At 48.5% G+C, this 27429-nt stretch overlaps 4 protein-coding genes across 4 annotated transcripts in view; 1 reads left to right on the top strand and 3 right to left on the bottom strand.

The window, feature by feature from the left end:
• LOC101762931 (probable galacturonosyltransferase 4) overlaps positions 1–3128 on the bottom strand; it is a 6775-nt gene extending 3647 nt beyond the window's left edge. Inside the window, exon 1 of the mRNA XM_012843697.1 lies at positions 2868–3128. Within this exon, the coding sequence (XP_012699151.1) occupies positions 2868–3128 (261 nt within the window). The remainder of the gene's footprint in view (positions 1–2867) is intronic.
• A 1099-nt stretch (positions 3129–4227) lies between these two features.
• Positions 4228–5436, bottom strand: LOC101777514. Its single transcript, XM_004957079.3, has 2 exons — positions 5151–5436; positions 4228–4930 (listed from the first exon to the last, which is right to left on the bottom strand). The coding sequence occupies exon 2, from the start codon at positions 4916–4918 to the stop codon at positions 4484–4486; it is 435 nt and encodes a 144-aa protein (XP_004957136.1). The 5' UTR covers positions 4919–4930; positions 5151–5436; the 3' UTR covers positions 4228–4483.
• A 1388-nt stretch (positions 5437–6824) lies between these two features.
• Positions 6825–9742, bottom strand: LOC101762528 (pentatricopeptide repeat-containing protein At3g24000, mitochondrial). The gene is made up of 2 exons (XM_004959499.3): positions 7555–9742; positions 6825–7387 (listed from the first exon to the last, which is right to left on the bottom strand). Exon 1 carries the CDS (start codon positions 9674–9676, stop codon positions 7790–7792), a length of 1887 nt encoding a protein of 628 aa, XP_004959556.1. The 5' UTR covers positions 9677–9742; the 3' UTR covers positions 6825–7387; positions 7555–7789.
• A 5729-nt stretch (positions 9743–15471) lies between these two features.
• LOC101762117 (chaperone protein dnaJ 11, chloroplastic) lies at positions 15472–15894 on the top strand. Its single transcript, XM_004959498.1, has one exon. The coding sequence runs from the start codon at positions 15472–15474 to the stop codon at positions 15892–15894; it is 423 nt and encodes a 140-aa protein (XP_004959555.1).
• The last annotated feature ends 11535 nt before the right edge of the window (positions 15895–27429 follow it).

Genomic DNA, 27429 nt, shown 5'->3' with positions numbered 1-27429 from the left:
GGTTTGACCCAGATATGTTGAAATGAGCTTTCCTATCAATAACATTTTTCAAGTTTTTGACCAAACAAATCCACTTCCTTCTTAAAATTTCTCGATTTCTATGATAAGCGGAGACATCATATGAAGAGCCATCACTCATGGCAAGATATGTCACCTTGAGCTTCCAATGAGTGTTTAGATGAACTAGGCCATGCAAGATTTTATTAAAAAGCATATCACAATCAACATTTCATGCTCATTTTTCCTTTGGCTTCATGCGCAAGAAGAGAATTTTAAGCTTCCTCAAGCTTCTCACGAATTTCTTTTATATTCTCATGAGAAATCTTTCCCTCCTCATAGGATTCTTGAAGTGATTGCCATTTCATTTCTTTTCGCATGTAGTTATCAGTTGCAGTGAACGGGGTAGGAGGGGGCGGTCGCTTTCGGGTGGGGGCAGGCGCTTATTTTCGAGGGGCCCTCGACGGGGTTTGGGCGTCGGCTTGCGAGGCCGCGAATTTTCGGGGCCGTGTGGCGAAGGCCGAAGGGTAACGTGCGATCGGTGCCGCCAGGAGCGTGCGTGACACCCATGCGACGCCGACGCGAGATGCCGCCCGTGCCGCAGGGCGCAGGCGCGTGACGACCGCGTCGGTTTGCTGGGGCCTCGCTTTCGGTTTGGCTTTCGGCACGGTGAAACGCAGCAAACTCGCCAATATGTTTACTGGTTTTGGAGTGCAAAAGAGTTACTGGTTAAAAAGGAAACTTAGAAATGCAAGAGAGAAGTAATGCATGCCCTCCAAATCCGAAAGGAAACTATGAATGAGAGATACTTGGGATTACCTGTGTTTGCAGGTAAGAACAGAACTAAGGTGTTTGCATATCTGTTCACCCCCAACTCCCAATTTTGGCACTATGCAAAAAGAAGATTCCCCGTCATATCAAACTTGCGGTACATGCATGGAGTACTAAATGTAGATGAAATAAAAAACTAACTGCACAGTTTTGTTGTACTTTGCGAGACGAATCTTTTGAGCCTAATTAGTCAATATTTGGACAATAATTCACAAATACAAACGAAACGCTACAGTGTGCTACAGTGCCGGCACAGTAATTTTGGCACTCCCAATTTTGACAACTAAACAAGGCCTGAAAGAGCGCATCTGGATGTGAATTCAAGGTTGGAAAGAAAAAATGCTGTCCCGGTCTGGCATGGAGGTGTTGATTAAGGTGGTGTTTGGATCCAAAGTTCACGGACTAAATTTTAGCTCCTAAAATTTAGTCCCTAAAATTTAGTTTTGCTGGGTGTTTGGATCCATGGGCTAAATTTTAGTCATCATCAAAAAATGACTGATTTGCCCTCTCTCCTCACTCCTACTACCACCACCAGAGCAGTAGCGAGATCCAAAATCCGGCGCTCCAGCTCCTCCCGCCTCTCGTCCGCGCGAGCTCGGGCGGGGCCGGAGGTGGCGGGACCGGAGGAGGCAGTCGGGCGGAGGCGGCGAGCTCGGGCGGAGGCGGCGCGGCCGGGCGGAGGCGGCGAGCTCGGGCGGAGGCGGCGCGGCCGGGCGGACGTGTGGGAGGCGGAGGAGAGAGGAAGTGCGGGAGGGGCAAGGCACGGAGGCCGAGGAGAGAGGAAAGGGGGCAGGGGTGGAATTTGTGGTCCAGGTTCACTTTTAGCTCATTTTAGGACCTCTTTGGAGACTAAAATTTAGCTCCAAAATTGTAGCTATTTGTCACTTTTAGTCCTCCTGTTTGGATCCCAAGAGCTAATTTTTGGGCTAAAAGTGCAGAGCTAAAAATTAGCCCTTGGATCCAAATAGGGTCTAAAGCAGTGGTCCAAGCTATACCTACCTTTGCAATGGGGTGTTCTGATATTACCAAAGAAGTGTGCTAGTATTGGACGATACTGGTGGAGCAACCAGGATAAAGATAATAAGATGCACCGGATTAGTTGGGACAAGCTGACTGAGCCAAAAGGTAAAGGTAGGCTGGGGTTCAGACATATACATACTTTTTAATCCTGCAACGTAGGCAAAACAGGGACGACGACTGATACAGGGCCGGACATCTTTATGTGCACAAGGATTGAAAGCCAAAGACTTCCAGAATGGGGATTTGTTTGAGGCCACACCATGCAGGAACATGTCATATAATAAGAATGAGAAGCGAGTAGGCCGGAGGGGTACAACGTCGTCCTTAGCTAATGAGAATGCAATTTTTATAATAAGGCCGTGTTTAGTTGGGGAATTTGGGAGGTGCCAAATTACTGTTACAGCACTGTAGCACACTGTAGCGTTTCGTTTGTATTTGTGAATTATTGTCCAAATATTGACTAATTAGGCTCAAAAGATTCGTCTCGCAAAGTACAACAAAACTGTGCAATTAGTTTTTAATTTTATCTACATTTAGTACTCCATGCATGTACCGCAAGTTTGATGTGATGTGGAATCTTCTTTTTGCATAGTGTCAAAGTTGGGAGTTGGGAGTAACTAAACATGGCCTAAGTAGTGGAAGCAACTTTAGGGGCTGAAATGTCCAGGGAAAATCAAACATCACCTGTGGCGCTTTGCCCACAATAGTCTGTCTGTGAGGAGGAACTTGGATGCAGCTAGACACCACATGTGTAATGTGTGGTAGGCACACAGAAGATGGAGCCCACCTTGTTGTTCCACTGCAAATTCGTGAGACACTTGTGGAGAGCTCTGTGGCTGGAGGAACAACGCTGCATTCTAGCAGGAAAACAGTCGGCACAGGAAGTGATCAAAACAAATCCTGAGTGTGGAGGAAGGATTGCAGATGAAAGTCATTACCCTGCTATGGCTCTGGTGGCTTGTAAGTGTCCTCGGGGTGCCGACCTATACTGGGATGGTACGCCGAAAGGCGTGGAGGACCTGGTGGCCAGTGATATCGCTGAGCCTTTTGAAAGTAGAAATGCTGTGAAATTTGAATTCATTCTCCTGCCGCATTTGCGTAGTGCCGGACTCAGCAGCGACCTCTTCTTCAGCTACCGTCCGCGTCGCGTTGCGGTTTCGCAGCGATCTGGTAGGCGTGTGGTTGGCCGGTTCTGGTTGGCCCTCCCTCCTCGCGCGCTTCTGCTGCTGGAACACGAGCGCGGCATGAGCGAGGTCGTCGAGCCCGAGCCGCGAGCGCATGGTCCTCGCTCGTTCCCGGTTGCCGATAGTACGCGTGCGTGTGGCGTGGTGTGTACCCTGTGTCTGTGTTGTTGGGTGAGCTCTGAGCAGGATGCAAGCCACGGCCTAGGGATATTTGCATGACGCCACACGCAATCCACTTGCCGTCCCGAGCAAGTATGGCACTCGTGCTTTTCAGGCTGTCTTTGATCGAGCTGTACTCTCGGCTAATGCTATCTTAATTCTCAAGTACTCCCTCTCCCTCCGTATAATTGTAGATCGTTTTGACTTTTCTAGGTACATTATTTTTGTTATGCACCTGTATGTTTAGATGCATACAAACACCTAGAGAATCCAAAACGACCTATAATTTGAACGGATGGAGCAGCAAATATTAGCGTTTTGGAAAAAGATGCAAACAAACTTCATTCCGTTTGACTGGAGACTCGGAGGAAAGGTTCTCCTGCATGGTTTTTAGCCATCATCCTATTTTGTATCTGAACATAATTACTCTTTGAACAAAAATTATGTATGTGGATGTTCGTGTTCCAAACTAAGATGTTTTAGTTGGCTTACCTTCTTACTCAATGATGAAACAAATTAAAATGCATTCTTTTGAGAGATATCTATGTCATGGCATTAGGAGGAAATGGCATGACTCATGGCACAAGCCTGGACATTTGACAAATGACTTTTAAAAGTGTACTTAGAGATTCAGAGTCAGCTTTTTGACGCAGATTGCAGAGTGAACTTGAGCAGGTTCCTAGAAAATATGTAAGTAACATTCCTGTTCCACGCAGACAACTTTATCCTTTAAATAAGGGAACGTATCTGGTGCAAATCATCTACTTTTATTGAATGATTAACCTGGGAAAACAACCAAACTCAATGGGGTTTGCTTGGAGATTCATCCTTTAGATTCAGAAATGAGCTCATCATCTTTTAAGGTTTTGAGGATAGAGTGAAGGCACGGGAAAGCGTTTTCGGTGGGGTTTGCTAGATAGCAGTGGGACAAGTGTTCTGTGAGCCTATTCTAAAGAAACGAATTGAAGTCCGGATTAATGAAAATCGAAATGCTTTTTTTTTTTTAAAAAAAAGGAAGTTTGTTGAATGAGAACTGTACAAGAAACAGAAGCGACATTGGCAAGAGAAGAATCACCCCATGGCCATATATAGTTTTGAACACGTTCCTGTACTTGAAAAATCCTAATCATCACCACCAGCGGTCCCACACTCCCACAGCGTTGCCTCGCGCCACGTCAGCGTCACGCGGCTGATGATGGGGGCGCCGCGGCGCACTCGATGCACGCGGGGCTCACACCCCCGGCGCGCGTGCGCGGGGGGAGGGCCCGCGCCCGTCCTCCCCCCGTCCACCCTCACGCGGCCGACGAGGCCGGCCCGCGGCGGGACATGAGCGCGGACCGCCAGACCGGGTCCACCTCGCCGTCGGCGGCCGCGGCGAGCCACGCGTCGACGCCGTCGAGGAGCGCGCGCTTGCTGCGCGGCGGTGACACCAGGCGGTCCCCCGGCACGCCGATGGCCGCGGCGCCTCCGTCGACGAGGGAGCGGAAGAAGACGTCCCGCAGCTCCCACCCCGCGCCGCCGGCGCCGGCGCCGGGGGACACGCCAAGCCCACCGCGGCACTTCTGCCACGGGAACCGGAACACCCCGGGGGGCCGCCGCGACGCCTCCCCGGCGTCGTCGTCCGCCCCCAACGCCGCGGCCGCCGCCTCCTCGAACGGGAAGTCCGGCGCGGCATCGGCATCCTCCTCCCGCGCGCGCTTCGCCTTGCGCTCCGGCCGCCGATCCATGCACACACCGCGCTGCATTAGAAAACAATTCAGGATTCAGAGAGCATTCGTGCGTGCGGATCACAGACACGATCGGCTTCCACCTCCCAGCTCAATTTCAAGATCAGCCAGAGTTTTTCTCGATCTTGTATGGAAGGGTATGGAAGGGGCGTGCATGCTGCATGCAGCAGCCACCAACGACTACTGCAATCGATGCAAGAACACGAACCCATGATGAATGGACGCTACGTACCTGATGTGCAATTGATAAAAAGAACAAGAACCCTTGACGAGAAGGAACGGAGAGCTTGGAGAGAGAGAGGTGGCGTTGTGTTGTGGGTACGAGGAGGAAAAGGGGGTGCCGGTCTGGTCTCGGCGTGTGGGGTCTAGCTAAGAAGGCAGGCGCGGACGGGCGATGGAGCGTTTTGCACGCACGCCACGCCACGCCACGGCAAGGCAAGGCTCGCGGCGCGGCTGGCCGGCCTATATTAACTGAACGGCACAAGGGACGGAGCCAACTGACCTGGAGACCATGTCTCTCTCACTCACTCACTCACTAGCGCACGAGCACTGCATGCATCGATTCATACCTACACATTCTCGTACCACCACCACGCGTCCGGCTTAGAGTCGGGCTAAAATATTATATGATTTTGAGCTAAATATATATAGAGCTGAGTTGGATTGTAAAGGAGGTACGAGGGTCATGATCCATTACCACGTTAGTCCGGCGTGCGAGGCTCGAGCCACTCACATTTGTAGTAGCGGCAACCGCGAACAGACTACGGCGCGGCGCGGTGATTGCTAGCCAGTTTGCACGCGTGGGGTCGTGCTTTCCGCGCCGCTTGCCTTGGTGGAGCACCATCTCTTTCTTCCCCGGGGGTTCGGGCGGGGGCCAGCACAACAGAGGCCGGAATCGCGCGTGCGCCCGTGCCTCGCCGAAGAAGGAAGGGAGCGACCGGCGACGGCGAGGCGTGCGTGCACGCAGGTACCGGGCGGGGTGCCGCCGCGACCCGGGCGCGCGCGCCGGCCGCCGGGAAGCGGGGGTCATTATTTCCGCGCGCCCAGGATTATTGGCAACAGGACGCGATCGAGTGGCCTGGCAAGTGGCCCAGTGTGGCAACAGGTAGCCCGGCGCGACAGGGGAGATACGGCGACGCGGCTGAGGCCGGCACGCATCACGCGTTTGCATAAGCACGGCCGATCTTTGCCTCTTGCGTCGCCCTCCTCCCTCAGCTTCCTTTCTGGCCTCCACGGCAAGGGAGAGGCAGGCAGCCAGCGCAACGCCCAGCGGTGCTGTCAGGCAGGCTCTCCTCATCTCCTTGCTTGCATGCATATTGCGTGTGTGCGTGCACGTGGACCTCTTATCTGATCCTTATCACAACCGGTCCGGCACTCCAGTCCAATCACATTCATTCGTTATTTAAAAAAAACTCATTCGAGCGATCCGTTGAGATGGAATCCAGCGTGATTTTAGGATTTGTACCCGGATGTACTCCCTCCATCCCAAATTATAGGTTGTTTTAGATTTTTTTAATTCATAAAATTTGTTATACATTGATGCATAATAATAATATGCATGTATCAAAAAAGTTAAAACAACCTATATTGGGACATTTGGGACAGACGTACCTACCGAGGTATGCTTCAAGAGCACCTCATGCACAAGGACATTGCTTGTAACTGGCGCCACTTAGGTCGTGGGACGCAACTTCAGAGTGTACGCCACCCCCTGCGCACCTGCGCGTAGAGAAAGAATGCCGATCTGAGGTACCAGCCGGAAGTGTGCGGGGGGATTCAGCGTGGGATCCGAGGAGGTACCTGCGCTTAGCGAAAGAAGTTCCGTGGTCATGACTCATGAACGTCGAACGTGAAAATTAGGACCTCTTGCAGCTTTGTCTGAATGGAAAGTCGAGGTCTGAAGAAAGGTAGTAAAGCTCTCAAGGAGAGTGTCGTGTATATCTGGATGTAATGTAAGCGGCTTTTCTGTTAACTTCACCTACAAAATGCGGGAGCATATATGAAGCTTGTCTCGAATTAAAACTTCAGAGTGCACAATCGCACATCATGAAGCAGCTACATAGCCTACATGCAAAGATCATGAAGTAGTGCAGGTGGGCAACGCCCAACTCCTACAACACAGGAAACCAGGGAGGTATCTTTATCTAATCCTCAAGTTCGATCCTCAGAAGTCACAAAATTCTCTGCTACCATCATCACAGGATCATCTTCTTTTGCATCTCTGGAGGCCTGGAGGAGTTCATACAATACAACCTTCCCCAGTAATGATACCATGACCTTGCTAGTTTCTGAAGGGCTGTGTCCGATTGAAGCGTTATACGCCTGACGAGAAAGTGCTGATTTCCTGATACGCTATCCTACCATCTGCCCAACCTGCAACTGACTTCAGAAGAGCTGTCCAATGAGAACCCAGTTTGGCAGGTTTTACCCAAATAGGCCGCAGGCCCCATAAATAATTCTCCACATAATCTGAAACGCAAATAGTGACATTGTCAGTTGGCGCAATGCAAAAGTAGCAAAACCAACCACCGGTAAGGGATTATGAAATTATAATCATGTCTCTGTTGCAAACACACACCATTTTGCAAGCTTCCTGATTTATAACAATGCAGCAAAATGAAGTCTAGGTAATTTACCTGAAAAAAAGGCTATCCCCGAGTGCGTTTCCAATCAGAGAGTCACAGTTCAGAGGCTGCACCGCCTGAATGCTGGATGAATTTCCATGTTCCTTCCAGGAACCCGTATGCCAGTCAGCTGAATTCATGTCTGCCGGATTCACTTCCCACACAATGCATGAAACCATAACCAACGACCCAAATGGATGAATGCATAGCCTGTGTCTCTCTGAACACACATTCAAGAGCATCATAATCACCAGTAATCTCCACAAGAACAAGAACCATTGCTGAAATGGTGGAACCTATTAGTGTCCCTCACAATAATCTCCCTCTCGAAAACTTTGGAGACATACTTGAAAGCAGAGTGGCAATCCCCACATATCCTTATGTTCTTCATGATCCGAATCATTGCCCCTGCAGGCATGTTGATCAGTGCAAATGCAAGTGCAATCTTCTCGCTATGGTACTGCAACTTTGTCTCCCTCTCTTGTTCGTTTATGTGCAGAAGCACATGATCTGGATTGGGGGCATATCCTGCTTTTCTAATCCTCATGTTTATCTCCTCCCACATCCTATATATCTCTGCTGCATTCGGATGGGTATCGTCATCTGCCACAAACATGTGAACTGAATTCTCAATCTCAACCCAACTGCATGCGGGCTCCTTCTTTACACCAGTTGCCTTCATCATCTTTCTCACTCTAGCTGCATCATCCCACTTCCCAGTGGAAGCATATATGTTATACAACAGCACAGGTGAACCAGTATCATCTGGGTCAAGTTCAAAGACATGATCAGCAGCAAATTGCCCAATTTTAGCATTCTTATGCATTCTGCAAGCCCCAAGCAAGGCTCCCCACACAGCAGCTGTTGGTTTCATGGGCATTTTGAAGACATAGACCAAAGCTTCATTCAGTAAACCAGCTCGACCAAGAAGATCAACAAAACTAACATAATGATCGATCTCAGGCTCCACATTGTAGTCCTTCATCATGTCAAAGTAGTGTTTCCCTTCCTTCACCAGGCCTCCATGGCTGCAAGCAGTCAAGATTGAAAGGAATGTTACCTGATTAAGTTGAATGCCACATTTCCTCATCTCCTCAAAATGGGCAACTGCTTGCTTTCCAAGTCCGTACTGTGCATACGCAGTGAGCATCGTGTTCCAAGTAACTAGATCCTTCTGATCCACACGGTCAAACACCTTTCTTGCATCAATCATGCTCCCAGACTTTGCATACATGTTAAGCATTGTGTTTCCCACAAATGCAGTAAGCTTTTCTCCAGACTTAATCATATGTGCATGCACCCACTTCCCCTGCTCAAGTGCACCTATACCAGCAAGGGCAGAGAACACGCTCGAGTACGTAAAATGTGTCGCCTCAAACCCGTTCCTCTGCATCCCTGCAAACGTCATCAATGTGGTCTCTCCTTCACCCTTCCTCGCAAACCCAGAAATCAGTGCGTTCCAAGACACCGCGTTCTTCGAGTCCAGCCGGTCAAACACTGCAACTGCCATGTCCATCTGCTCACACCGCGCATACATGTCCAGAAGTGCGCTCCCCACATAGACATCCTCATCCCAGTTGTACTTCAGAGCAAGCGCGTGTATCTGTTCTCCAACCCCACGATCCCCGCAAGCACCGGCCGCCTTGAGGAGGCTGGCGAACGTGAACCCGTTGGGCTTGGACCGCGCCTTGAGCATGTCGGGGAGCAGACAAATGGCCTCCGCCGGCATGTCGTTCTGCGCGTACCCGGCAGCAAGCGAGGTCCAGGACACCGTGTCCCGGCTCGGCATTCCGTCGAACACGCCGCGCGCGTCCGAGACGGCGCCGCACTTGCAGTACAGGTGGATGAGGGAGTTGAGGAGGAAGGCGTCGACCGCGAAGAGGGAGCGGGACAGGTGCGCGTGGATGGCACGAGCATCGGCGAGGTTCTTGGACTGTGCGCACGCGGTGATGAGGGAGTGGTACAGGCGCGGGGTCGGGGCGAGCTCGCCCGCGTCCAGGAGGTCGAGGGCGCTGAGGCCCGATGGTGCCGGGATGGCGGCGGCGGGAGTGGCGAGGTGGGTGGCGGAGGTGTAGGATTTGCTGGTTCGGCGGGGGAGAAGGTTGCGGAAGAGAAGCGTGTGGTGCTTTCTCATGATTCATGGAGGTGGCGGCGGAGGCGCGGTTGTTTGGGCGGGGAGGCTGAGATGGAACTGGCTCGATCTTCGTGGACCGATGGGGCTGGTTGGGCTTACGTGGTACAGGCCTTATTACGTGGTATCGCAGCTTTCAGATGATGGTTTACTTCTTCGGCTTTCCAAAAAAATCAGCAGAGAGCAAGAGGGATGAATTCTGCTACGGCCCATCGCCGTGTGCCTGCACCAGCACCCTTGGGCCGTGGGGAGACACCCCCAGTCACTCTGACAAGAATAAACGGAAGTCGAAAGCTATGCGATGGGGTCATATCACATATGGATACCGTAGTGTGTCCTAACAATGAGATGCCTATTTTCTGCCAGATTATTGGGCTCGTCGAGCTCGATGTGACGATGTGTATAAACACAAAAAGCTCTTCACTTTGTTTCTAGTAGTTTCTACCAACCAACGTCCACGACATAGAACAAACGAAGGCACCAGCTCCATTGTTCCTCTTGCAGCACACCCACCGATTTGTGGTGAACCGTGCTGCTGGGAACTCCAGATTACTTCACCATACAATTCATTTTCGTTTCAAAAAAAACATACAATTCATTTTGACACAACATTGCAGCCACAAAAATAACGAGCATCGCCCTAAGATCGTGGGAAATTTCACATTAATTAAAAGGCCAACATTCCGCAACTCAGCATAGCAGGAGAAAATGTTATATAGTATACGGTAAAAATGTAGAAGCTACGGTTTTCTGGTCTCTCTGAACCAAGGTTGCACCTCCCTTGGTAGTTTTTTTTAAAAAAAATCCAGAATTTGGTGTTATACAATGTCTTGCTTGACAACTACAGTCAGTTAGGCCGAAGGGTAACCGGCAAGTAGCAAAGACAAAGTCGACTAGTCAAGTACAAGGTCCAACTTGCTACCTTGAATCCCAGCTGCGTGACTCCAAAGGCAAAAGATGACAATTAGCCCTGCAATTAGATGAAGAGTGAGGAACTGTCGTTTAATAAATGCAATGTGAAAATTTAGTTTCACAGTGCTATTTACAATCTTCTTCAAATTATTATTGTAAAAAATGCTTATAGAGCTAGTTGATTGCATCCTAAGATCATGCCATAGTTTTAACAAGTCAATGTTACGCTACATCTTAGATCTTGATCAGACTACTTCAGTCAGCTTATACATTGGACCGACATCATAACCAACATATTCACTTGATATATGTTAAGGCTAGATGATCACCAGTAACTAGGCAAGCAGGAACCCAGTTCAAAATGCACATTGAAATCAACACCAGCAGAAAGATAATAAAACTTCATAACGAGTAGTATTGTCATGACATGCATCTTGATGTTGTTTATCCTGATGCAGGTATTGTGTACCCTCATTTTACTTAACTGTATCCTTTTCTTTAGCGAAAAAGCAAGCAAAGCCTTTGCACATTATCGAAAGAAAACCATGAAAGTTGCCAGTAAGCCCTTCCAACCTACAACAACTTTTGCTTGGGTCCACATAAAGCAGGACCTAGGAATCAAAAGCTCAACCGCAGTAAAGCAGAAATAGAATAATGTACTTTACATATATGGATTATCTTGTTAATACTTGTTGCATATAAATAAATAAAGTAACCATGCTATATTTTATTATGCTTGCAGCACAGACAAATCCAAACTAACTTTACAATACTTGCGGTGGTGTCTAAACTCTAAACATTAGACCTAATCCTTTATCATATTACATCCAGCAGGAAGCTGCCGGGACTGTTATTTATGCCATGTGAAACAATTTTAGGAGCTATACTGCAATTCCAGTCATACAGTATAGCAAACATCAGCACCAGCACCTATAGAGCAAACTATACTGTAGCTGTCTGTATATTGACAGCATGTACACCAAACTGTGGTTATACATGAGGCCATCAACAATTCCAAAGCTCTGAAAGATTTGTGAATGCATGATAATTGACAAAAGTTTCCCAACAAAGGTATGATAGGCTTGTGCATGAATCGTGCGAGATACGTAATGTTAACACATCAATTGCATCAGCCTTGATGTTTGGACACTGACATGATCTCCAAGACACAACTATCATTACTATATATTGTTATAGTAAACTTGTAACACATAGCAAAAGTACTATTACGACACTACTTTGTATTATTTTCAAATATCCAAACTCAACGCATAAAAATTAATTTGTAAATGGTTGATTTCTGACATCCCAAAAAAGACACATCTGTGACTGGAGGGAGTAAATGTCAAACTTTCAAATCAGATGTAAAGGGCATGTACTTAGTACTTACTGTAAGGTAAGACAAAAAAACATGGCAAATTCCTGAAATATAGTGGAAAACCACAAGCACTAGATCACAACAATGTTGAACAAGTGAGCTCACTGAAAATGGATAGTCTTAAATCAAGCTGTTCATGATGCTACTTCTGGAGCGACTACATGATAAACAATCAGAAAAGCTTCTGCTAACCAATGACCAAGGATGGACATGGAGTAGTCTTTGTTTTTTTCAGCATACTTTTTTTTTTTTGCATTCCAGGTCTTCTTTTGAGGCTTGTTGCTGGTCAGCCACTGTTGGTGATCAATCTCAAATTATTTAGCTTGTAGATAGATAGTTCGGGTGGTAATCCTTGAACAGGTTTAATTTGACACTTGTAAAAAAAATGCCCTCTCTGTTGTTTTGTACCTTTCACTTCTTTTTTTAATCTTTTCGTGCTTTATAGATCTTAAATCTGAGCAAGCTTTGTAATCCGGTTGCCTTGGTAATGAATATTGGGACGCTCCATTGTGGAAAGAACAAAATTAGACAAGATTTCAAGCAAAACAAAAGGGTATACACTAGAGCAAGAAAGAAAGAAAAATGAAGATTCACAAGTTATAAAACACCACCAAGCAACAAGCCAACAAATGACTAAGAAACTATCTGATCAAGAATTACCTTTAAGACTAATAAACAACCAAGTGACAGAAAAGGTAAACTGCTAAATATTAAGGACAAGATGGAGATGCAAATGACACTACAACATGGCATCTAGTACAATAAGTAGGAGCGCGGAACCGTTTACACACCCAAAATAAGCCCTTCATGATATGAATTGAAAGGTACCAATGCATGTAAACAGCAGAGCACAAGCAAAGATGATGAGAGCCAGCTTACCATTTCATATAGTTGGCAATGACAGTGATGGTGGGTAACCAATGTGCAGGGCTGGGAGTGGGAGGGGAACCAGGGGACTGAAATCATGGTGAATCACCCCTTGGATCGCCTGACGATCCAAAGTCTCGAAATCTAGTAAACAACAATGAACCTCTGTTGCAGAACTTGCATTGTGTGTTAGTACCATCAGTAATTTCCCATCAGCAGCACCTAGCATGTCATACTTATATGAGGGAGAAAGGGGTATTTCTTTCTCTAGCAGCCACTCGCTGGCACAGCCACCATGAATTTCCCTGCTTGCACTGAAGACTCGGAGTACGCAGCCTTCAATGTTATTACTGGCCAACATGAACATCCCACGTCTACCTTCCCCTAACTCAACAATGGCAAATCGCTCAAGGTTGTGGGTAGGCGGATTCTTGGCAGGGAAGAACTTCATTTTGTCCATGTCGAGCACAATCAGATTCGGGTGATAGGGGAACTGTGACAGGGACCAGTAGAAACATCCATATGCGTGATTGCGGTAACGCAGGGACTTGCGCTTAGTCACAGACGGCATAAAAGGATTCAGATCGCTCCAGCTGGCAGGTGCTACTGCTCGCCACTGCCTGCTGGTAGAAGAGAAGACGAACGCAACCAGCTTAGTTGGGCAGAGAGCCATCCAGATCACGGTGAATGACTCCGGCGCCCCCGCGCGGCCTCCTCCTCCTCGTCAGAGGGAGCGAGGAAGACGTCGCATCTGCGCTCACCATTCACGGAATGCGGCTGCTGGACGGTGGCTGCCAAATCCCCAGGGACAGGGGGAAGAATCACGTAGCGGCGGAACAGGGCTCGCAGACCGCGAAGTGGTGAAGGTGTCCCGTCGTCGCGGTGAAGAGACCGCCGCGCTCGTCCCGCACCATCCAGAATCCCGGTTTGGGGAGGAACGAGAAGTCGAAGTCGGCGGCTTCGGCGAGGGCGCGCCCGGCGGGGGCGGAGGGGTTGGGCGCCTCGGCGGGGTGGAACCCGAAGAACGTGCGGGTGCCGAGGATCGACGTGGGGTGGAGCGCATGCAGGCGGCGAAGGAAGGAGTGGCCGGTGATGACGCGGCGGAACGCGGGGCAGGAAGCACAGGCGCGGCCGAAATCGGCGAGGGTGGGGAGGCGGATCAGGATGTCGGCGAGGGGCAGCTCTCCCGCCGCCGCTGCCGCCGCCATTGCGAATGCGGGGCCGAGCGCGGGTGAGACGCGGCCCGCGTAGGTGTGGGGATTAGGGTTTTGCGAGAGGCGATGCCGTTTCTTCCGTGAGGAGTGAGGTTGCGGGTGAAGAGTGAGTGAGGAGTGAGGTCGCGGGCGGCGCCGCGCACACGCCGGAGTGAGTGTGTGTCCCACGTGTGGGCCGAGCCGCAAGGCCAGCCAATTTCACCTTTTTCTCGTGGGCCGACGCCTCGCAATGCCGCGACGGCGGCGGCGGGCGCGCGCGGTTCAAGTTCCAACTTCCCGGATGATGGCGATTCATGCGACACGGCGGCCTCCGGATATGAAGGTAAACACTTTTAAAAATGTTGAATCTGGTTTGTTGAATTGTTGAATGTGAAATGTTGATTTGAACTTCTAACTGGGGCCTTGTTTAGTTGCCCAATTTTGGAGTGCCAAAATTACTGTAGCAACACTGTAGCGTTTCGTTTGTATTTGTGAATTATTGTTCAAATATTGACTAATTAGGCTCAAAAGATTCATCTCGCAAAGTACAACAAAACTGTGCAATTAGTTTTTGATTTCGTCTACATTCAGTACTCCATGCATGTACCGCAAGTTTGATGTGATGGGGGAATCTTCTTTTTGCATAGCGCCAAAGTTGGTATTTTGGAGTGAACTAAACATGACCTGGGTCTAATCGGCTTTAAATTTATGAGACTTAACTGGCTTCCACGAGCCATATAGGAGAGCCCCCCCCCCCTCGTGACGAATGCAACGCAACGCAATGAATTTGGGAGGGAGTTTTTTTACCTTCATGACCATGTTTGCTTTTGTTTTGTTATGTTGTTTATTATTGGACCTAATATGCTTGCTATTAAACATTTTTTTTTATAAAAAATACCCGAAATTAGTTTTTGAATAATGAACAGGAAAGTGGCCGGAGATGAAAAAATGCTTTCACTCAGGCTTTTGCGCGGTGCGTAAAGATTTATTCGCAAAAAATTCACCCCTACAATACACTGAAGACTGAACCATTTTTCTTTCGTGTGCAAAATTGCAAATGCAAGTCACCAAATGACATGTTCATTTCGTAAGCCTTGAAGATGATGACGCACAGGCCTAGTCGTAGAGAAACCAGACGACCGAGAAAAATAACGAAACCGCGGCCCGTTCGCGAAGGCAAAGGGCACGCATACGCCAACGCGAAAGCGAGGCCGACAGTTTCACGCTGACAGAGCCAAAAGGCACCGGCTGCGCGAGTTGTTTTTGTACATCCGCGGGTGAAGCAGGGGTCAGCGCCGCCATCGCCACCCACGGAACGCTGTCGTCTTCTCTTCGCCTGCATATGGAGCCCGACGCGCATTGCTCCCGACGCCGGAAAACGTAGCTAGCTGGAACCCAAGAACGACGACACGCGCGACGAGGTAAACCAAGACCACAGGGCGGCAGCGATGGCGCTGTATCTGCGGCTCGCGACCTGCCTAACCGTCGGAGGGCCACGACGGCACGGTGGTGCCGGCGCAAGAACGACCACCACGGCGTACGTGGCGGCGGCGGTCTCCGCGCGTGCTGCCGCCGCTCGGAGCCCCTACGAGGTGCTGCGGGTGGGCGAGGCGGCGCCGGCGGCCGAGGTCAGGGCGGCGTACCGTGCGATGGCGAAGCGCGCGCACCCGGACGCGGGCGGCGGGGGGAACGGGGAGGCGTTCCTGGAGCTCCGGCGGGCGTACGAGACGCTGTCGGACCCCGCGGCGCGCGCGCGGTACGACGCGTCCGTCGTGGCTGGCCGGCTGCGGCTGGCGCGCGAGCGCACGGGCGGCCGGTCTGGCCCGGCGCCGGCTGCCAGGCGAACGTGGGAGACCGATCAGTGCTGGTAGCCGCGCCGCTGCCGCTATGCCAGTTGCTTGCATTTGGCTCGCGAGACGGATGGGAGCATGGGACAATTCGGTGGGCTCTTACTTGCTGCGAAATCCGTCTGTACCGTTTCTTCCAGCCTGATTTTTGGGACCAAATGCTTGTTCGGAACGAGTGCGTTTCGCGGGGATTCTTGAACGGATATTTTGTTTTTTTTTAAAAATAGAACGACCAGTAGTTCAGACAGAGCCCAAGGTTAAGCAAACGAGAGGACGGTTTTGTTTGGGCATCCTTCGGCGTGCGCAGTGCCCCGTATGTCAGCCACCGTACCCTATTCTCGGCTGACCAAGTGATCATTCCACAAGGTAGTAACTACTAACAGCACCCATCCTTGCATTTTTTTTTCGAATCACACGCAGATGCTCACAAACACGCACACACACTCGCTCCTACTCCTATGAGTACCTCCAAAAGATTGAGCCGGCAAATCCTTGAGATTGACGAAGTCACCACCGGCGCCTCACTATCGATTGACGAAGTCACCACCGGCGCCTCACTATCGACGGGTACGTTGCCTACCACTGAAAGAATAGGACCAATTAAATCCTGAAATAAATCTAGAAAAATACAAACACCAGTGCTGAGTCAAGCACTCGAACCCTGATGGGTAGATTCCACCACAAGAAACCTTACCAGTTGAGCTACGCTAAAATCGCACCCATCCTTGCAGTTTGTGGTTTAACTTTTGTGAGGACACCGATAAACAACACACCCAGGGGCAAAAGGGAACGCGAATCCAGTGGGCAGTCCTTGTAGCTGTGGGTGCGTTCGGTTACATCCAAGGAAATTAGCAAAGATGACGCCCCCGCAGCCGATGCTAGAAACTGTCATACAGCTAACCCTCCAAACGGCCGACGCCGACTCGATGTGGTACTAATCTCTAGCACCAAGGGTCGTGCTCTTGGCTCGTGGAAGCCATTTAAGCTTTATGACTTTAAAGCTCATCTGGCTCAAATTTTTTTTGCGACCGTGCCTTAGCACGTATGTCATTAAGAGGAGAAGAAAAGTTTGGTTACAAGAACATGCAGTGTCATCTAGGATTGATGACATGCTATCAAACGGAAAATTAAGTAGAGATTACATTTGCACCCTGTTGCGACCCAACTACCAGGCTATCAGACATGTGCTGCTACTCAAGCAGACGCACCTTTTATAATCGTTTGCATCAGTATCATTGCCGTCCTTTCAACCTTATTGAAAGTTCTTGCATTTCTTCCAAGCCAAATGGACCAAGCCACCAAGACGATCAGGGAGTCTAAAGTTTTCCTGGCCATCTTGTCTACACGTTTTCTCGCTGTCAGCCACCAATCAGGAAAGGAGGTTTTCGAAGCTGACGATGTAAGGTCTTGCCAATTCAGTTTAGATAGAATGAGGTGCCACACTTCCCTAGCATACACATAATTTACCATCAGATGATTTATGGTTTCAGATTCCTGGGCACAAAGAATGCAGGTATCATTATTTTGAAGGTTATGCTTCTTGCGTCTTGAGGCTGTCCAACAACATCCATGGAGAGCAATCTATATGAAGAATTTGCATTTAGCCGGCGCACGAGTCTTGCAAAGGGTCCTTGCCCTAGGTATCTCATATTGTCCAATGAAGAAGGCATTGTACTCCCTCCGTATACAAATTTGAAGTCGTTCTGGGCGACGCTTCATCGATGCGAAAGGAAGTCGTTCTGGCTTGAGGGGCCGGTTTTTGACGCATTTGCCCCTAGCGACGCTTTGTTCCGCGCGCCCACCGGTTCTCCGTTCAATGCCCAGCACGCTCACCGCCCGCTTCATTAATAGCCCAGCACGCTCGCCGCCCACTTCGTCGCTCGCGTGAAGGCAGTAAACACGCGCCGCCCTCGCGCAGGTGTTGCTCGCCTTCGCCCTCGCTTTCTCACGCTCGTCCCGGCTTAGTGTTTAGGGTTTGCCATGGAGTTCGGCAGCACAGGTGGTGCTCGTCATGGAGTCTGGCAGCACAGGTGCGGAGGAGTCGCAGGAGATCGCGCTGGAGTCGCTACGAAGGTCATCACGCCGGAGTCGCTGCGAAGGTCATCATGCCGGAGTCGCTGGAGGTCATCCCGCCGGAGTCGCAGGAACCGGAGGAGGTCGTCACGCCGGACTTGGAGATGGAGGTGGTGCCGGACTCGCAGATGGAGGCGGTGCCGGACTCCATCACGCCGGAGTTGTAGATGGCGCCCGACTCCACCACGCTGAACTCCATTGCGACGGTGGCAGAGGCCGAGGAGGCCGAGTCCATCACGACGGACTCCATGCCGGACTTGCAGATGGCGCTCGACGCCATCGCAACGGACTCCATCGTGCCGGATTCCTTGCTGCCGGGTGCTTTTCTTTGCGGTCGCTACGGTCTTGTCCATGAGGACCGCGAAGCATGGAATTGTGCACACTCACGGTTCAGGCCATGCCGTCGCTGCGGTCTCGTCCACGCAGACTACATGAGTGACGCCATTGCCGGTCGCGTTGAGGTGGACTGCGACCTTTTCATCGAGCATTACGGTTGGTTGCTGCCGAGAAAGGATGATGCCAAAGCATCGGTAAGATATGGTTTGATTGTTACATGCATCAAGAGTAGCACAGGCTAAATTTAGTTCCAATTAATTGTTACAAGAGAATGACTCTACTATTTAAGCTAACTAGCATCATTCTAATTTTTTCATGCAGCAAGAGTAGCCTCGGCTTCATGTAGCAATGATGGATCACAAGGGATGCAAGTTGGCAGACGATCTCCTCTTTCCAATGTTTCTTTTTTCATGTGAGGTATCTTGAAGTTGTTGCAACCTTTCTTCTTCATAGCTTCCATCAAAACACCTTGTAGTGTTAGAAATATTCGGTTTGCTTTGCGGCTCGAGTACTCCATGAATGCCTACAAAACAAGTGTGCAAGAAATGAATGAATGGGCAAATTTGTTGTGGAAGAAAACATTGAAACATGTGTGAACAATTTGGGCAAATTACCTCTTGCACGGCTGGAACTAGAGCCTCTATTGTTTTTGCATTCTTCTTATATTGAATTGCTTGTATAGCTCGAAAAAAAAACCAAGTCAAGAATGTTGAAATCCGGAGAGTTTGGTGGTTGGCATATTAGGCGAATATCGAATCCTCCTAGCTTAGCAGCCTCACAAAAATCCGGATCATCCAATTTCAAGTGGGAAGGTGCATTGTCCTGTTGAATGAAGATTGGTTTGCCCACATCCTCTCTTGGCCACTTAGCTCGAATGGCAGGCAACACTTGGTTGATCATAAAATCTAATCACTTCTCTAGTGATCTAAGTAATGGGCTTCATAACCAAGTCTCCACGGACACGGCCGGTTCTCTCATTACCTCTCTGAACTGGTTCATAACGAACAAGTGGAAAACAACCAATCCTACCATCAAAAATACAATTCTCATCCCTAAACCTTGGCCGAGCGCAAACACACAAGAACATGAGCCTAGGGATGTAGTTCTTATTCTTACAAGTCCGATGGGGATCATCTTCTTTGGGTAGCAAATAATAGCTTTCAGATTTTTGAAATAGGTAGAACCATTTCTCATCAATGAACACAAAGTCAAACAACTCCTTGAACCTTGGATCATCAAGCAATTCCCTATTAACCATGTCAACACACCATTGTAACCTAGACCTCTTGTTAGCTTGAGTGAGATATGGTTCGATGCTACTAGAGTGGCGTCTAATCAATCCTTTTTTCAAGTACCTTTGAATTTTCCATTTGCTCATGTTTAGTTTGGCGCACACATCCTTTATAGTCATTCTTTCGTTTAGAGGAATGTTACGCAATGCTTCTAAGTCAACAGGAATTGCTTTACGGCCAACTCTACCCTTCTTTAGACTAGAAATCACAACCAGAACATTGCTTTTAAGCTGTGTTTTACCTCATTTCCAAACACGCTGAACTGACCGAATGTGAAGGCCAAATTGAGCAGCAACAAATGCAGTATCTTTATTGTGCAGTGTAGCATTATTGCTTCTAGTCAACAAAGCTTGGTAAACTTATTATCGGAGCTTTTCAGTCATATCTTTCCTCCAGTTGGGTTCTTGCTCTTGTTCTTGCACGATGGGGTTGTCCCCAGCAGGTTCTGTTAAAACAAAACAAGCATTAGTTGTCGGCAACATGTTCTATTTATAGTGAAAAAAACAAGAACTCTTGGTCGGCAACATGTTCTATTTATAGTGAAAAAAACAAACACATTCTTCTACTAGTCACGGCGTGTTTTATTTATAGTGAAAAAATAAGCACTATTGTTCGGCAACATGTTCTATTTATAGTGAGAAAAACAAGCATATTCATCTATTTGTCATGGCATGTGCATAATAGTAATAGCCACGGCACGTGCATATTGTAAATAATATGGAAAAAATAACGTATAAGCGAGATTTTGTAGGTAATTGAAATCGACTGCACCAAATTCATCTAGCAGCAAGTTTAAATCAAATCCTGTAACAATAGTCCTTTTGATATGAGAAACGATTGAAAGGAAGAGATAGCACGGTAGAAAATGGACAAGAGACGAACAAGTAATACCGTTGTCATACTCCAACGGAGGGTCATTGAGATCAAATGCAACATCGCCGTCGTCATCGTCTTCTAATCGAACGTTGAGATCAAACGCAGGAAGGAAATCAGCCATTGTGCCGTAGAGTGGAAGAAGTAGATGAACAAGAGCTAAGCCATGTCGTATAGGATAGGAACAAGCTAAGAAGCAGGCAAGCTAGCTAGGCGTGCAAGGAAGAAGCTAGGCGTGCAAGTAGTAGATGCAAGCGTCGGACTCCAAGCATCAAAGCATCTTAAATAGAATAAGCAGGACTCCAAGCGTTGTACTCGTGCGTGCCAGAATTGAAATGCCGTGAGCGCCAACGAAGCAAACGCGAAAAAATTAGCAACAAACAAAGAAAACGAGAGCACCAGCGGCCAAAATCGAAGATAACGCGCCCAAACCAGCCTACCGACGCGCCCAAACCATCCCACCCGCACGTTCCCAGTGCCATGCAATTTTTCCACAGACCCATGCAAAATCGTGTTAAAACAAAAAAAACGCCAGGCAAGGGAGTCGAACCATGCCCGCAAGCCTCAAGTCCCACCCACCTAACCAGTCCAGCTACGAATCGTTCTCGTCTAGGAGTCACCCACAGACGTATTTAATAAGGGCAAATATGGAAAAATACCACTTAATTAATGACTCCTTGGTAAGCACAATCATGTCCTAAACGACTTTTATTTCCTATATGGAGGGAGTATGTTGACGCCGTTGAGAAGATATTGTCTTGAGTCCATTTCCACAACACCTTATCTGGGGTAGCGTCATTAAGCGTGAACGACTGCAGTTTGTTCCAAATGTTTAGTTATTCAAGGAGGACCTGAACTGTTAATGCTCCTATGATGTCTCCGACCCATTTCCTATCTTGCAAGCCTTCGTGTACCGTCCTTTTTTTTTTTTACGAATTCTAGGGCCAACTGCCTGAAGAAGATATGGAGCAATCTCCGCGATGGAGCGACCTTCAATCCATCTATCGACCCATAAAAGAGTGTTTTTGCCATCACCAACCTGGGTTGAAGTAGAGTAGAAAAACAGCTAGGCGACCTTAGGCTCCAATGAATCAGGCAAATTATGCCATGAACGCGATGTGTCAGTTTTCTTGAGCCACATCCATCACATCCTCAAAGCATAACCCATGAGGCGTAAGTCTGTAACTCCAAGGCCTCCCAAAACAGATGGTTGACAACATTTCATCCAAGCTAGCAGATAGTGGCCCCCCAAAACCATAGGAAAGCTTTCCTGCATCTATCAATCTTCCTGATTGCCCATGGGGAGATGGTGACTGTAATAGCCATGTGAATTGGAATGGCTGACATCTTCACCTTGACTAGAATCGTCCGGCCTGCTTTGCTCATTAACTTTGCCTTCCATGTGGGTAAGCCATCACTGATCTTATCCACTAGGGGCATCAAATCATTCCTTCACAACTTTTTATCTGACAGAGGGATCCCCAAATACCTGCAAGGCAGAGGCTCCAGGCGACCTGGAAAGAAGTTGAGCAACCTGACTGTATGTTCTAGGTCACACTGAATAGGAGAGACAAGGCATTTGTCTAGGTTTGTTTTAAGACCAGATGCTACTCCAAATATGTCCAAAATAACCCCAGCGGCAACTAGGTCCTATTGCATTGGTGCTAGAAATAACACAACATCGTCTGCATATAAATAGGCACGGTCTTGCATGATATTATCCCCTAGTGGCATTAGGAGACCTTCCCTGTCGGCTAGCCTAATCATGGAGTTTAAAGTTTCCATTGCTAGGACAAAGAGCGTTGGTGATAGGGGGTCACCTTGCCTGAGACCCCTAGCATGACAGATTCTTCTACCTGGGCGCCCGTTGAGGATTATTTTAGTACTCGCCACGGATAAAAGCATGCTGATCCAATTGATCCATCTTCCATCTTCTTGTGAAGCCCATGTGCCGCAACAGACCTAATAAGAAAGTTCTGTCTACAAAATCAAAAGCTTTTGAAATGTCTAACTTGAGTAGTGCAGCCGGTGATTTTTTTCCTTTGAAGGACCTTTGCTGATAATTGGACTACCATGAAATTATCATGTATCAGGCAACCTTTTATGAAAGCACTCTGATTATGAGCAGTCAGGTTGTGAAGCTCTAGCGCTAGTCTGTTAGCAAGGACTTTTGTGAACAGCTTGGAAAAGCTATGGATCAAACTTATTGGTTGGTAGTCTCCAATAGTGACAGCATCATGCTTCTTGTGAAGTAACACCATGTAGGCTTGGTTGACTAGGTATAGACTACGGCTATCAAGACTCCACAGAGCGTTAATGCTCTCATGATGTTATTTTTAATAATTGGCCGGACAGTCTTGTAGAAAAGTCTCGTAAATACATCGGGTCCAGGCGCTTTGTCTGGTGGCAGCTCTTGGATTGTTTTTCAAACCTCTTCCTCGGAGAAGCAATAATCCATCAATGAAAGATTAGAAGATGGGATGCCGAGGCGTTGGAAGTCAAGTGACACCATTGATGTGGTGGTTGATCCAAGGACCTAGTCAAAATGCTGGAAAATAGCCTCAGCTTTAGCTTGTTCATGCACTACATCCAGCTGATCGACCTTGAGGGAATGTATGTGGTTCTTTCTGCTATGATGGCATGCCTGAAGATGAAAAAACTTGGTGTTGGCATCTCCCTCCGCTAAGTAAGTGATTCGTGATCTTTGCCGCATGATTGTTCGGAGTTTGGTTGCCAGGCCGAGACACTTGAGTTTCATCTTGTTACGTAAGGTCCGCTCATGGTGAGCTAGTGCTCTGCTTTCCTGCGCCTCATCAAATCTTAGCACCAGCTCTTTGGCTATTTCTAATTGTAGCCGTACACCCCCAACATGTTTGGCACTCCATTTTTTTAGCGCGGTTGCTGTATTTCGAAGCTTGTAATCTAAGGTGTGAAAGGCATCAGCATGTTACCATGGACAAGTCCAGGCTTGCTCCACAGTCTGCAAGTAACTATCATATTTGGGCCAAATATTTTCGAACATGAAGTGCTTAAAGGACGCCAAGGCACAGGTCATTTGTAGGAGTAATGCGGCGTGGTCAGAGCATTGAGAGGACATCACACATAGTTTATGGTTGGGGCAGATGGAAATCCACTCCTCAGAAGCAAATACCCTGTCGATGCGTTCCAAAGTTGGATCTAGCCTCTCATTACTCAAGGTGTATAGGCGACCGTTTAGGTGTAATTCCTGGATCTCCAAATCATCAATACATCTTCTAAAGTGACCCATCAATCGTCGATCTAGCCGTGAGTTGTTCTTGTCCTCGGCCTTGTAGATGAGATTAAAATCCCCACATAGCATCTATGGTCCCGACCTCCCCTGCCTGATATCTCGTAATTTAGTTAGGAATCATACTTTTTTCGTTTCAGTCTAGGGACCATAGACACAGGTTAATCACCACTTGACATCTCCCGTCGTGTACTGGATTTTTGCTGTCATAGAGAACTCGCCTATCAAAGGGCTAGATATTGACCAAACCTGTTTACGCCAAGCCACCAAAATTCCACCAAATGTGTGCGTTGCAGGAAGAGTCCGGTAGTCAAAGTCATCTTCTAGCAATTCCTTAATTAACAGGTGATTACAGACATCCAGTTTAGTCTCTTGCAGCATCACAAGCGAGACACGTTCTGGAGCAACCAAATCATGAACTACATATCTCCTAGCTCTAGCATTAAGGCCTCTGACATCCCACACAAGCATGTTTTCATTAATCATCATTACACAATTCTGTGACCAAAGGATGTTAAGCCAGGTAGGGAGGAGCTTGTGGCTCAATCTCCGCTACTGCTGCACTAAACAACAACCGACCATCACGGATGGGATCATCTAGAGCTTCACATTGGGAGATGGGTAAGGTCGTTGTCAAGGCCTCCTTGAACCACTAAAAGGCCACAGCGTCCGGAGGTCCGGTGGATGATGAGATACCCAGCTTCTTCATGAGCACGTTATGTGCTTGGAGCGCTGGCTTGGTCGCTCGGTGTCGGAACTTTTTGGCCAGCCTTTCGCTTCTCCTAATCACAGGAGTGGAAGGCGGGAGGGGGGGCTTTGCGCCTGGGTGCTGTTCGCTGTAAGACAGCCGACGACCTTGCCCTGCAAATGGAGTTTGTTAAGTTAGCCGTAGTGCTTTTTACCGGCGTGGATGTTTCTGATGGAAAATGGAATGGTACTGTTTGTGTGGAACCCCTGATAAGGGTCACAAAATTATTTTGTGTTGTGGTGTCAATTCCAGAGACTCGAATCTCATCGAAGCGTACCGCTTCCAGGTTGACTGTCGCTTGATTAGAATCGGGGAGACACGACGTTGAGGCTTGAGTGCAGGCGTCCAAAACAGGAGGGTCAAGAGTGGACTCCCGCAGAGGAGCCTGGACGGTCTCATCTTCTTCCTAGACGGTCTCATCTTCAGGCAACCTCCTATTCAGCACAAGCCGCTGGCCCTCCTCTCTATGTGCTACCTCTAGCTGGCTCAGTGTTGGGATACGAGGTAGGCTACACTAGCGCAAATCAAAATTTCTACCGCGTAAACCAGGAAAACTGCCGTATAAGGATCACGGGATTACCACTCGACGCACTACTAGTGCGGAAGATGTAGATTCGCGTCGATGCAGCGAAATCGATCAACATAGTCGTACGTAGTCGATCACGTCGACATCTAGCAGCTCCTCAGCAACTCGTCCACGTGCAGCAAGATCGCACTCGTGCCGCGGCTCGTCGTCGGCTCGTCGTGGCTCGTCAGCGGCTCGTCGTGGCTCGTCGGCGCCTCGTCCAAGTGCTGCAGTCGCAACACCTCCAAGGTATCCACACGTGCAGGGAGGAAGCGTCGCAAGCCGGACTGCTAGATCCGTGAGTTGCAACAGGCGAGGACGTGGGAGGTGCGGCAGATGTGTTTCACCAAAAGGTGTGTACCCTAGGGTGCCCCCACCCCTTTATTTATAGAGGTTCCTAACGGGCCTCTGGGTCCGAGGCCCATTAGTACTTCTAAACCTAATCCAACTCGGATCACATCCGAATTGGGCTTCCAGCCCCTTAAGTGTGTGACCCTATGGGTTCGGATACGTATAGACATGGCCCGAGTACTCCTACTCGGCCCAATAGTCGGTAGCGGCCTCTAGCAAGACGTGCCGACTCCTATACGCACACGAAGATCATATCAGACGAACCATCACAACATTATATACATGCTAGTCCCTTTGCCTCACGATATTTGGTCTAGCTTCAAGCCGACCGTTCTTTCTCGATCCTGTGATTCGGAATCCCTTTGTAGGTTAACTCTTAACCGTACGTAGCATGGCCATGCATTTTCGGATCTGATCACTCGAGGGGCCCAGAGATATCACTCTCAATCAGAGAGGGGCAAATCCCATCTTGATTGACCATGTCTCATAGCATGCTACCCTGTTACGGCGTAGCGTTTGATAGCCCCTAAGTAAGTTGATCCACATCTTGAGTACATGCGACAATCTCAGGTCTAAGGACAAAGTGTATATGTTGTGTAAAGAGAGAACTACTTCTCATGTTGGGTCAGTCCTAGCACATGTCTCCACATGTGCCCACATTATTAGTTCAACATCTCCATGTCCATGACTTGTGAAACATAGTCATCAACTAAGACATGTGCTAGTCTAATATTCATGTGTGTCCTCACATGAACACCGACTAGGAACAACTTTAGAATAACCATACAAGTAAAGAGTTTCACATACAATTCACATAATTGCAAATCAATTCAAGTAGCCTTTAATGGATATTCAAGGAACACAATATAAATCATGGATACAAATGGAATATCATCATCTCTATGATTGTCTCTAGGGCATACCTCCAACACTCAGGTCGTCAGGACAAGCCGCATTGGGCTGGAAGCACGGATCCGCTTCATGACTCATTAGATCAAGTTCAATTTTGGACCCCTCATTCAGTGACCAGTTCTGTTCATGGTGTTTTAGAATGATTGTGTCCTCATGCATTTTCCATGAGCCCCTCCATGGTTGCAAAGTCACCTCTGTGATCATTGGATCCACTGTGCGCGCGTGTGTGCCACCACCGGAAATAGGGAAGCTGATTGCAGCTGCCTGGGTGTCCTCTGTCTTGCCACCTCTTGTTGTTGTGGTGGCTCAGCGTGTCTGTGCCAGTGTTGAAGGTGTTGGGCCCTTCCTGGCCGCTGGGTGCGCCCAACGACCAAAACGCAGCAGCGTGGGTATCGACCAAGCAAGATGATTCAACTCTTTCCTTGCAACCAGTGCTGCTTTGGAAAAAGACGGTCCCCAGCTAGGACCCAAGATAGGACCACCTCCTGAACTTTCTATCTCATCTGTGAACCATGCTCTTTTTGGCCATGGATGCTTCCTATTTCATTGTGTGAAGCATGGATAGTCCTCATCTTCAGTACTATCATAATTGTCAGGCGGGGTATCAACATCCGATGAATCACTAGAGACATTCAAGTCCTGGACCTTGACTATTCTGATGGTTACTCTGTACCATAGGCCATCATGTTTGGATTGAATGAGTTCATGTGGTTTCAGGAATAAGCCACACTCCACATATGGTGTTGGTGGCTCAAGAATGAATATCAGTTTTTCATTTGGGACAAGGTCCGGGTGAGTGCACCAGGCAGCCAAATACCAGATCGCATTGTTGTCTCCAGCAAATTGTGATGGTGCTTCAACCAGGTTAGAGCAAGCTAAAGCCAAAACAGTCTGTGCCATCTCCAAATCTCGTGCATGTGCCGGGACTCCATGTAACTCAACCAGCACTCTAAATCTCATAGAAGACAGACTTGCCCCAGATTAGCGCCGCCACCTTCTCCATATCAACTGGAAAGGTGCCTCTGCAGGTAGATGTGAGTGCAGGATGCGTTCAACTATCTCCGGAGTGCGAAATTGGACCAAAAAATCATCTGGTTGCGACCTCTGCACCTCAAAATGTTCTGAACTGAGATTAAGAAAT

Source organism: Setaria italica, chromosome II, assembly GCF_000263155.2.
Source record: "Setaria italica strain Yugu1 chromosome II, Setaria_italica_v2.0, whole genome shotgun sequence".
Classification (NCBI taxonomy): Eukaryota; Viridiplantae; Streptophyta; class Magnoliopsida; order Poales; family Poaceae; genus Setaria; species Setaria italica.
Note: the sequence above shows the minus strand (reverse complement) of the source record. Positions and strands in the feature narration are given on the sequence as shown.